At 29.6% G+C, this 12,444-nt stretch overlaps 1 protein-coding gene across 3 annotated transcripts; it reads left to right on the top strand.

The window, feature by feature from the left end:
* The first annotated feature begins 9,980 nt into the window (after positions 1-9,980).
* Positions 9,981-12,154, top strand: LOC123201638 (beta-amyrin 28-monooxygenase-like). Of its 3 annotated transcripts, XM_044617226.1 has the most exons (4): positions 9,981-10,818; positions 10,888-10,959; positions 11,052-11,239; positions 11,529-12,154. In XM_044617226.1, exons 1-4 carry the CDS (start codon positions 10,011-10,013, stop codon positions 11,832-11,834), a joined length of 1,374 nt encoding a protein of 457 aa, XP_044473161.1. In that variant the 5' UTR covers positions 9,981-10,010; the 3' UTR covers positions 11,835-12,154. The 3 variants fall into 3 exon arrangements, with proteins under 3 accessions (XP_044473161.1, XP_044473160.1, XP_044473163.1); XM_044617225.1 differs by having other exon boundaries at positions 9,981-10,959; XM_044617228.1 differs by having other exon boundaries at positions 9,981-10,959; positions 11,611-11,843.
* The last annotated feature ends 290 nt before the right edge of the window (positions 12,155-12,444 follow it).

Raw genomic sequence — 12,444 nt, 5'->3', positions numbered from 1 at the left:
ACCCAAGTGTCATCGAGGGAAAAGGTGGTCAGAGGGAATAATGGAAATCTAGCAGGGGAAAATGTAACATTTTAAAGTTTAATCTTAGAGAAAATTATTTGTTTTTTAAACCTAGTAGGGAAATAGATAAAATTTTATTATTTTTAATATATTATTGGTTAAATGACAATTTTACTCTTAAAATTAATTGATTATGTTAATTTTAACCGTCCACAGGTTGGAGCTTGAATTTTCAATACTTAACGGGTACTAGTTTGGAAATTCAACAAACCTTGGGTGGGAATAGGTATTTTGGCCAAATAAATATAACATAAATTTTACATCATTTTATATAATGATAGAATAATTTTGAGTATAGTAAATGTACAATTATTTATGTATTATCATTCATATAGTAAATTTAAGATTGGGGATAGATTTAATTAAAACTGAGTTTTAGCTTAATTTAATTCAAGTTCGATTGAAGAAGTTAAGTTTGAGTCTAAGCTCAGGCTTGATAAACTCTTTTTAAACCTGATTTAACTTAGTTTAGCTTGATAAATAAATTTGTCATATTTTGTGTGTGCATTATTTTGAGTTCCAATTTCCTTTCGGTTGATTAGTTTTTTTAACACTCAAATAGATTGCATATACTTGCATAAGAATTCTATTTTCAAGTAATATATTTATATATGCATAGGTATGAAAGTGGGGAGTTTGCTTTGCTTCACATATAGGTATGAACATGGTTTGCACATGGAAGACTTACATTGGGACAGACTTGGGTAGGCCTAAGAGGGGTCTGTTGACCCCACTTGATTTTGATAAATTTTCATATATAAATTTTAAGTTGTCTATTTGTCTCCCTCTAATTTCTTAACTAAGTTTCATTGGCTTTGAAAAATTTTAAATTATAACATTTAAAATTTTATTTGACCTTTTTTAAATTTTATTATTATTTTTATTTATCTTTCTATATTTTACTCTCATTCAATATTAATTCTCTAAATTTTATTTTTAGATCCACCAATTACAACAATTGTCTGGCTATCCAGGAAGGTGTGTTTGCATTTTCTTCATTAATCACATAAAGGCGATGATAGTTGGAGAGAGTTATTGCTCCTGCCTAGAAAAGGTCACTGTTTTGTGGAGAAGATTCATAGTTGAACAATTGTACCTTGGACAACAAGAATTAACCGTCGGCAAGACTTTGATGTAGCCCAAATAATGGATCAATGACCTAACACCTTAATACAAGCGTTTAGACAACTTAGGTTAAAAGGATTTAGATAACTCATATCGTTTAGATAAGTATATCTTTTCAGTGCAAAAGAAATGGAAAATATAACATTTCAAGGTTTAATCTTAGAGAAAATTGTTAGTTTTTTAAACTTAGTAGGAAAATGGATAAAGTTTTATTATTTTTAATATATTACTAGTTAAACGATAATTTTACTTTTAAAACTAACTGATTATGTTAATTTTAACCGTCCACAGGTGGGAGCTTGGATTTTCAATACTTAACGGATATTAGTTTGGAAATTCAACAAACCTTGGGTGGGAATAGGTATTTTGGCTAAATAAATATAACATAGATTCTACATCATTTTATATAATGATTGAATAATTTTGAGTATAGTAAATGTACAATTATTTATGTACTATCATTCATACAGTAAATTTGAAATTGGGGATAGATTTAATTAAAACTAAGTTTTAGCTTAATTTAATTTAAGTTTGATTGAAAAAGTCAAGTTTGAGTCTAAGCTCAAGCTTGACAAACTCTTTTTAAACCTGATTGAGCTTAGTTAGGCTTGATAAATAAATTTGTCATAGTTTGTGTGTGCATTATTTTGAGTTCCAATTTCTTTTCGGTTGATTAGTTGTCTATTTGTCTCCCTCTAATTTCTTAACTAAGTTTCATTGGCTTTGAAAAATTTTAAATTATAACATTTAAAATTTTATTTGACCTTTTTTAAATTTATTATTATTTTTATTCATCTTTCTATATTTTACTCTCGTTCAATATTAATTCTCTAAATTTTATTTTTAGATCCACCAATTACAACAATTGTCTGGCTATCCAGGAAGGTGTGTTTGCATTTTCTTCATTAATCACATAAAAGCGATGGTAGTTGGAGAGAGTTATTGCTCCTGCCTGGAAAAGGTCACTGTTTTGTGGAGAAGATTCACAGTTGAATAATTGTATCTCGGACCACAAGAATTAACTGTCGACAAGACTTTGATGTAGCCCAAATAACGGATCAATGAGCTAACACCTTAATACAAGCGTTGAGACAACTTATGTTAAAAGGATGTAGATAGCTCATATAGATTAGATAAGTATATCTTCTCCGAATAAAAAGATGTTCAAGCTATTTAATTATAACCGCATTTCTATCATTAAGCAAGATATTTAAATTGTAAGAATAAACAATTAGGTATAATCATCATCTTGTTGATCACATTAGTTGTGTCGCATTTAGTGCAAAAGAATATTAAATCGATCAGACAACATGTACATATTACATTAACTGAAAAGTGGTGGTGTTACACCCACCTTCTTTCATTCTATAACAATCTTGATCGATGATACACATATTATCTTAATCAAACGGATATACAAGCTTAGTGAAACTTCCATATGTTAAATCAAAGAAAACATATAACAAAGGGATTTTTTTTTTATCTACAGACTTTTACTCTAAGATCTCTTGCTATTTCATTCTCAGAAATAGCAACATCCTCTCATTTTATGTATATAAACCAAAGAAAACACACAATAAAGGGATTTTTTTTATCTCTAGACTTTTACTTTAAGATCTCTTGCTATTTCGTTTTCAGAAAATTTTCTTAAGCCAAAAAATTACAAACAAACATATCCAAAGAAGATATATAACAGTTACACTTCTTTTACTTCATGTTTGATTTCTTAATGGATTGCAACTCCTAACTACCAAATTTATGTATATTATGGTGCTTCAGAGATACATACAAAACTTACCTATCAAAAGGAAAATTATCAAATTTTGTCCATACTGCATGGGTTATGATGGGTCTGAATCCATGTACAAATTGCTGATGACAATTTATTACTCTTGAGCAAGAAGAAAATTCTTTAATAGAAATAAGGATACAGACTTCTAAAATCTTGGCCATTGGGGATAAGGTGAGAACGAGGATAAATACATCTCTGACCATCCTCTCTCTAATTTGTCTACTCCTCTTCATATATCTTAATTAAACCCTTAAAAGTTTTGAATTATTACAAATATACTATGACACTTAATAAATATATCGTTATTTTTCTAGTAGGAATACGATGAGGAAAGGGAATGGAATTTTCCTGCGGGAACCAAGAGGGGATATAAGGCAGATGAAAAGGTGATGGTGAATGTAAGTTAAACATATGTTTCATAGTTATTTTAATTTACTTATTTCATATTTCATAATCAATACTTATTTTAATTAACTTATTTCATATTGTTATTTTTCTAGTAGGGATACAATAGGGAAAGGGAATGGAATCTTCCCGCAAGAACCAGGAGGAGATGTAAGACATATGAAAAGGTGTTAGTGAATGTAAGTTAAACATATGTTTCATAATTATTTTAATTGACTTATTTCATATTTCATAATTAATAGTTATTTTAATTGACTTATTTCATGTCGTTATTTTTCTAGTAGGGATACGATGGGGAAAGGGAATGAGAAATATGAAAAAGTATTAGTGAATGTAAGTTAAATATATGTTTCACAGTTATTTTAATTGACTTATTTCATATTGTTATTTTTCTAGTAGGAATACAATGGGAAAAGGAAATAGAATTTTCCCATGGGAATGAGGAGGGGATATTCAACATATGAAAAGGTGGTAGTGAATATAAGTTAAACATATGTTTCATATTTATTTTAATAGACTTATTTCATATTTCATAATCAATACTTATTTTAATTGAATTACTTTATATCGCTATTTTCCTAATATGGATATGATGGGAAAAGGGATTGGAATTTTCTCGTGGACCTAAGATGGGATATTTGACATATAAAAAGGTGATAGTGAATGTAAGTTAAACATATGTTTTGTACTTATTTTAACTAACTTATTTCATCCTTCATAATCAATTCATATTTTAATGACTTATTTCATATTTCATAATCAATTCATATTTTAATGACTTATTTCATATTTCATAATCAATACTTATTTTAATTGATTTATTTCATATTTCATAATCCATAATTATTTTAATCGACTTATTCCATATTTCATAATCAACACACTCTGTTTGTGTACCTGTTTGTGTGTATATATATACAATAAAACTATGTGCACCTATTTTAATTATATAAATGGGTTCACACTTAAGTGTATTATTATGTGATTAGGTGTTATCTTATCATTAATTCAAAACAACTCAACACGTGATGACACACATTAAATATATATCTATTTGTGTACTTAAAATGAGTACGCATGGTTTTTTTGTATATACACACACAAAAGAAATGGGTACACACTTACATATTTTATCATATGATTAGGTGTTACTTTATCCTGAAATAATTGAGATAATGTTGAGACTACAAACTTACTGCTATTGATATTTGTTTCTTGAATAAATAATACAATACAAGAGCTGTATATGGTTAGCAATGATACAATATCAAATGAAATCAGAGGCAAACGAACGACAGTCTATTGTTTTTGTGAACTCCAGGAGATTAAATTGGACCTGAAGAAGATGGCAAACCACGTGGTGCGTTTCCGATCATCAAGACTACTGCCCCGATCAGTGTCATAGTAACCAGTGAGTTCAAAGGAGTTGGATTTTTGTAGGAAAAGACCATGAGTAAGAGTCCCATGAAGATAAAGAAGGATGTATTTCACGCCCTGCCAATGATTCTTGTAAGGTTGATGTAGATATTAAGCCACTTGATGCATAGAAAATGCAATCTTCGATCTAGTGATACACAGGTATTGGAGACTACCGACGATTTGATGATATAGAGTGGGATTCTCGAAAACTTTAGAATCTTTATGGGAGAATTTACTAGAGGGACAAGCTGGAGTAGAGATGGACTTGGCGTTAGACATATTGGCTTAGTAAAGGATTTTTGTGATGACTTTTTTTATGACAGTAGAAGACCATTGGACAACCAGCAAGCCTCCACGCCAAGGAAATAGTACCGTGAGCTAAGATCCTTGAGTGTTATCTCTTGTTGAAGTTGTTAGATTATATCAAATAAAAATGTAGAGGCATTCCTAACGAGAATGAGATCATCAACACAGATAAAACAGTAGGCCATGGTGCTCCCTTTTCTATAGAAGTAGAGGGATGTGTCCGTTTTAGACCCAACAAAGCCAAGATGACGTAGTAAATTTGTGAGGTGAGAGAACCAAGAGTTTTATATTGCATATACATGCATGATAATTCTATTTCAATTAATATATTTATATATAAATAGGTTTGAAAATTGGGAGTTGGTTTTGAAGGTCCATCGATTTTCTTCATTAATCACATAAAGACATCGGTGGTTGGGGGGAGAGTTATCCCTCTACCTAAAAAAGGTTATTGTTATACGGGGTAAGATTTATTTTTTGATAATTGTACCTTCAACAACAACAATAGATAAAGTTAGAGCACCAATACATTGTTTTTACTACTTAGATAATGTAACACTGGCACAAAATAATTTGAATTTGTCGAAACGATATTATTTTGCTCGTGAGCCTATCGTGCTAAGCACCCCTATTACTTGAGCTCGAACATGATAACATCACAAACTCATAACTCATGGCCACTCATTTCGAACTTGAACAAGCCAAACAGGCAATCAACCTAAAACCAACTTAGTTTGAATCCGTTTCTATTGTAATGTGCGTTACCACTAATTGTCTTAAATACTATTTGTTTTGGACTTAAACATACTTCATCATGTATAAACTTACATATTGATCTGGTACATGGTTTGCACTTGAAAGACTAGCAGCAATGGGCAAGACTTACATAAGGGCAGACTCCAATAGGATCAAGAGGGATCAATTAATTTTATTTGATTTTAAAAAATTTTCATATATAACTTTTAAAATTTTAAAAGTTTAAACTTTTAAACTTTAAATTTTTAGTTAATCTTCTTTTATTTTAAAAAATTTTTGGGTATAACCCTTAAAATTTTATTTAACTTTTTTTAAAATTTTATTACCTTTTTATTTATTTTCATATATTTTATTTTTATTCAATATTACATCAATTGTCCGGCTATGCATGAAGGCGTGTTGATATTCTTCAATAATTACAAAGAGGCGACGGTGGTTGGGGGGAGAATTATTGCTCCTGCCTAGAAAAGTTTACTGTTTTGTGGGTAGGACATACAATTTAATAATTATACCTCAGATGACAACAATTACTAGTCGGCAAGTCTTTATTGGAAACGATTAGACACATCAAAGTAAAAAACGTGTAACAATGGGTACATCTATATTTTGGGTATTTAATTTTGAGTATTACATCGAAATAACGTAAGCCAACGTAGACTTAGATTTGTGATGTATCATCTTTTATTTATTTACTTTATTTTTGTTTTTCAGTTCAAAGATTATGGTGAATTTGACATTGTTATAATTTTTTAACATAATTTTACTATGATACATAGTATATATTATATAATATGATATAATATAAGTAAAAAAAAATTAATATCATAAAATATAGTATGATAAATATATTATCAAATATGATACATATTATTAAAACAAATAAATACATATTTTTTAGGAAGTTAGACTATGACATGGTAATTATATTATTTTTATTTATTATTTTTATTATTATTATTATTATTATTATTATTATTATTAATAAGTAACCAAGGTCAACCACAAATAAAATATATACCTATAAATTTTATAATTTAATATTTGTTGTTTGTATATTATTGTGATCAATTTTTTTTTAATGAGAAATATCAATAAAATTATGTATATATATTTTTGGTATATAAATATATATACACATAAATGTGGGTAGGCTTTATGTCATATTTTTCAATTAAAATGAGAATTAATGTGCCTTTATATCGAATGTGAAAAAAAACTGTCACATTGCCAATGTCCTCCAACACATGTTTCATCTTGATTGAATGCACTATTAATAAAAATAGACTATGTATGTTAAAAAATTGTAAAAATAAATAAATAAATAAATATACCATCCATTTTATATCATTTTATAATATTTTGATAATTTGTAGTTTAACGTTAACATATCACTATGTGATTAATTCATTTTGAGAATACTAGATGTACAACTATTGTATTTTATCATTCATATAATAATTTTTTTGGAATCTCTTTATTTGCAATGTAAATTTGAAAATGTAAAAATAGTATATAATATTATTTTGATAATACTATCTAGAATTAGGAGTGGACTCAACTCAACTGAAGCCAAATTGAGTTTGAGTCAGCTCGAGTTCAGTTGAAAAAGTCAAGCTCGAAGAACTTCTTTTAAACTAGTTTGAGCTCAATTAGATTTGAAGAGTAAATTTGTCTTGTTTTGTGTAAGCATAATTTTGATTTTCAATTTCTTTTCGATTGGTTCCTTTTTTTAGCATATAGATAGATTACATATACATGCATGATAATTTTAATTTCTTTTAATATATTTATACATAAATAGGTATGAAAATTGGGAGTTTGCTTCACATTTAGATATGGTACATGGTTTGCACACTTACATAGAGGCAGACCCAGGCTGACCCTCTTAAATCTGAAAATTTAAATTTAACTCTTTTTAAATTTTTAGTTAACTTTCTTTGACTTTGAAAAATTTATTGATATAACCTTTAAAATTTTATTTAATTTCTTATAAATTTTATTATTTTTATTTACTTTTTTATATTTTACTTTTTTTTAGCACTGACCCCCTTAAATTTTACTTCTGGATCTGCTAACTAATAATAGCAATTGTCCAACCATGCGTGAAGGTTTGTTGATTTCTTCACTGGTCACACAGAGAAGCCATGGTGGTGGGGGAGAGTCAATGCGCCTGCCTAGAAAAGGTTACTGTTATGTGGGTAGGATATGCAATTTTATAATTGTACCTCGAACAATAGCAATTACCAATCAGCAAGCCTTTGATGTATGCCAAACAGTTGATTAATGACCTAACACCTTATCGAATACGTCTAGACAACTCACGTTAAAAACACGTAGTTCATGTTAAAAATATATAGATAACTCACATTGTTTAAATGAATATAATCATATAACAGTGGGTACATCTTCTCCAAGTAAGAAAATATTCAAACTATTTAATCATAACTACATTTCCATCATTAAGTCAAGTATTCAAATTGAAAGAATAAAGCACTATGAAAAGGAATATTCAACCAATTAGATAACACATATCGTATTAAATGAAAAGTGGTGGCTTTACAACCAACTTTTTTCAATGTGTAACCACTCTGACGGTGTACATATTATCTTAATTAAACGGATATATAAATTTAATAAAACCTTAATGTCTTTAGGTGACAACAACATCCTCTCATTTTATGTATATAAACCAAAGAAAATATTTAACAAAGAGGTCTTTTAGATCTATTGGCTTTTACTCTAAGACCTCTTGCTATCTCATTCTTATAAAATCTTCTTAAGCCAAAAGATTAAAAAAAAAAAACTATAAATCTCCTGATAATTTTTTAGTATCACTTATTGTAATTGTTCCATGTAAATACATTGTAAAGAAGGTTAATCAACACTACAATGAACACAGTTTTTGCTTAAACAACCGAATCATTTGAAAAACAAATTTTCTTTTACTAATTTATTGATTTTTCTAATTACACAGACACTCTCTGTTGCACCATAATCACAACACTGATTATATTTCCAGATAGTTACATTGTTACGATGGTTCAATTTCCCCCATCAACACTTTTCTTGCTTAAGTTTGATTTCTTAATGGTTTACAGCTCCCATCTACTAAACTTATGTATATAATCTTCTTGGTGATTTATATACATAACTATCGAAGGAAAAATATCAAATTTGGTCCCTACTACATGGGCTATGATGGGTCTAAATTCATGTATAAACTGCTAACTAAAAAATTTGGTGATACAATTTATTTCTCTTTAATTATCATAATATAGGCAGAAAGAGACCCTAATTCTCTAAACTCTGTGTGGCATATTAATCTTCCAAATTAGATTATTTGCCCACCCCTTCCTAATAGAAACGGAAATGGGAACGGAACAAGGACTGAGACAATTTAAATCCTCGCAATTAGGGATGACACAAGAATAGAGATAAATATGTCTCTGACTCATCTTCTTTTTTATTTATCCACTCTTTTTTATAGCTCCTAATTAAACCTTTAAATGAATTTTTTTAAAATGTTTGAATTATTATAAATATACTATAACATTTAATAAATATTATGTTATTTTTCTAATGGAGATAAAATGGGGAAAGGGAAGGGAATTTTCTTTGTAGGAACGGGAAAGGGATATAAGACATATGAGACTTCATATCCAACACATTCATTTCATCTATATATATATACACATGTACAAATAGGTACATATGTGTGTGTGTGATTGGATATTACTGTATCTTTAATTGACATAAATGGGTATACACATGTGATTAGGTGTTATTTTATCTTAATTCAAAATCATATAATCACATAATAATAGACATCAAGCGTATACTCATTTGCTTATTCAAAGTGTGTATATATAGTTTATTTTATATATATATATATATATATATATATATATATATATATATATATATGTGTGTGTGTGTGTGTGTGTGTGTGTGTGAGTAATGCGATACATAACCAATTTTGAGTACAAATCAAGTATACACATAATATGTTATCACGTGATTTGGTATTACTTTATCCTTAATCCAAAATCTTTCATGGTTCATTGCATCTGTATATATCTATAAATATAATCTTTACATATTCATTTCATATCAACAATTTCTTAACCAACTTCAAGCAAACTTGGCCATGGAGTTCTTCCATTCCGGCTTAATCCTCTTTATTACTCTTTTCCTTTCTGTATATCTACCTTACCTCTTTCGCTATAAATCCAAATCTTCTCATGCCAACCTTCCTCCAGGCAATATGGGCTTGCCATTCATAGGCGAAACCCTGGAGTTTCTCAACACCGGCCGAAAGGGTCATCCTGAGAAGTTCATTTTTGACAGAATAGCCAAATACTCCTCCCCAATCTTCAAGACTTCAATCTTAGCTGAACCCACTGTTGTTTTTTGCGGTGCAGCTTCTAACAAGTTCTTGTTCTCCAATGAGAACAAGCTTGTCGAATACTGGTGGCCAGATTCCGTTTATAAAATTTTCCCTTCATGCGCACAAACATCTTCTAAAGAAGAATCCAAGAAGATGAGGAAGATGTTACCCAGCTTTGTAAAGCCAGAGGCCTTGATAAAATACGTTGGAACGATGGATTCCATTGCCCAGAGGCATTTTCAGGCTTGTTGGGAAGGCCAAGAACAACTTAAAGTCCTCCCTCTTGCAAAAAAATACTCCTTCTGGGTTGCATGCAGAATTTTCTTAAGCCTGGAGGATCCTGAGCGTGTTGCAAAATTTGCTGATTCTTTTAATGTTTTGCTTCCAGGACTCGTTTCTCTTCCTGTAAATTTTCCAGGGACGCCATTTAACCGGGCCATCAAGGCATCGAATATGATAAGGAAGGAGTTGATAGCCATTATCGAACAAAGGAAGGTTGATCTTAAGGAAAAAGAAACGTCTCCTGTAGATATATTGTCTCAGATGTTACAGGCACCAGATGAAAATGGTGAGTACATGAATAAGTTAGACATGGCTGATAAAATTCTGGGTTTATTGATCGGTGGCCACGATACAGCCAGTACTGTTATTACCTTCATCGTCAAATATCTCTCTGAACTTCCTCACATATACAACCAAGTTCTAGAGGGTACGTAATCCAAATCATACCAATCTGTATTTTTTTAGTTTAGTTTAAATTTTAAATTGATTTGGTTTGGTTTTTGTCAAATATACATATAGAACAAATGGAGATCGCAAAATCGAAAAAGCCTGGAGAGTTGTTGAACTGGGAAGACATTCAGAAAATGACGTATTCCTGGCGTGTTGCATGTGAAGCCATGAGACTTGCCCCCCCATTTCAGGGTACTTTCAGGGAAGCCATTAACGACTTTGTCTTTCATGGCTTCTCCATTCCAAAGGGCTGGAAGGTCAGTTCGACCCACTTACATATTACATTATTAGCAATATTATATATATAAACATACCATACAAACTTATATAATCTAATGCGATAATACGTGATTGATTGAGTTTAAAGTAAGAAAAAATGTAAATAATCATATAATCAAATCAAATTTGTGTCACCTTAGTTTATATGGATAAGCTTTTACAATTTGTTTATATGGATAGATTTATTCAAAAATTAAATAATAATTGCAGTTTCATATGTAAAGTTGAATTGACATGTTCTTCCGAATTATTTTATTTACTTTGTAGCTGTATTGGAGTGTAAATTCAACACACAAGGATCCAGAATGTTTTCCAGAGCCAGAAAAATTTGATCCTTCAAGATTTGCAGGAAATGGACCAGCTTCATACACATTTGTTCCGTTTGGAGGAGGACCTAGAATGTGCCCTGGAAAAGAATATGCTCGTTTGGAGATACTTGTGTTCATTCATAATGTGGTGAAAAGGTTCAGCTGGGAGAAGCTGGTCTCTGATGAGAAAATTATTGTGGATCCAATGCCTGTGCCTGCTAAAGGATTGCCCGTTCGCCTTATTCCACACAAACACGTTGATTAAGAATAAAACTATTTGTTCAAATAAACTGCATAAATTTATATGTATAAATTGAAATGACAATTTGTGATTGGATGATATAATTATTTATTGTTTCTCTTATTTTAAAATCATCCAATCAGAAGTTACCATCTCACCTTATACAAATAAATTTATACAATTTATTTGTATATATAGTATTACTCATTTTTTAATTACATGACATATAGAACTTAACCGGTTCTATTATCTTTCTGAGTAATGCTATGTACATACAGTTTTAAATGCATAATCGAGTAATAAAATGATGTGTCATCATGTGATAGGCGTTATTTTATCCTTCATTTAAAATCACTCAATCATATAATAATACATCATCTATGTATCCAATTATGTACTTAATACTGTGCGCATATAGTTTTATTATTATATTTCTTTACGGTTAATTATATATGAGAGTGTGGTAAAGTTAATCATATAACAAGGGAAATTAAGCTGTTGTATGATAAATTTACATGAATAAAGTATAATTCAATTTGATATGAAAAAAGTTATAAAACATTGAATTAAATAGAAGGTTTATAGGAATATATGATTGAGTCACATTATTTGAATTTATAAAAGTCTTGAATTA

This window comes from Mangifera indica, chromosome 18 (genome assembly GCF_011075055.1).
Source record: "Mangifera indica cultivar Alphonso chromosome 18, CATAS_Mindica_2.1, whole genome shotgun sequence".
Lineage (NCBI taxonomy): Eukaryota > Viridiplantae > Streptophyta > Magnoliopsida > Sapindales > Anacardiaceae > Mangifera > Mangifera indica.
This window is presented reverse-complemented; position numbering and strand designations above follow the sequence as displayed.

Excerpts from the sequence above, each read along its gene's own strand:
- LOC123201638 (XM_044617225.1), top strand. The coding sequence starts at position 10,011 with ATGGAGTTCTTCCATTCCGGCTTAATCCTCTTTATTACTCTTTTCCTT. Across the intron at positions 10,960-11,051 it reads ATACAACCAAGTTCTAGAGG|AACAAATGGAGATCGCAAAA; the intron begins GTACGTAATCCA and ends ATATACATATAG. Across the intron at positions 11,240-11,528 it reads CCATTCCAAAGGGCTGGAAG|CTGTATTGGAGTGTAAATTC; the intron begins GTCAGTTCGACC and ends TTTACTTTGTAG.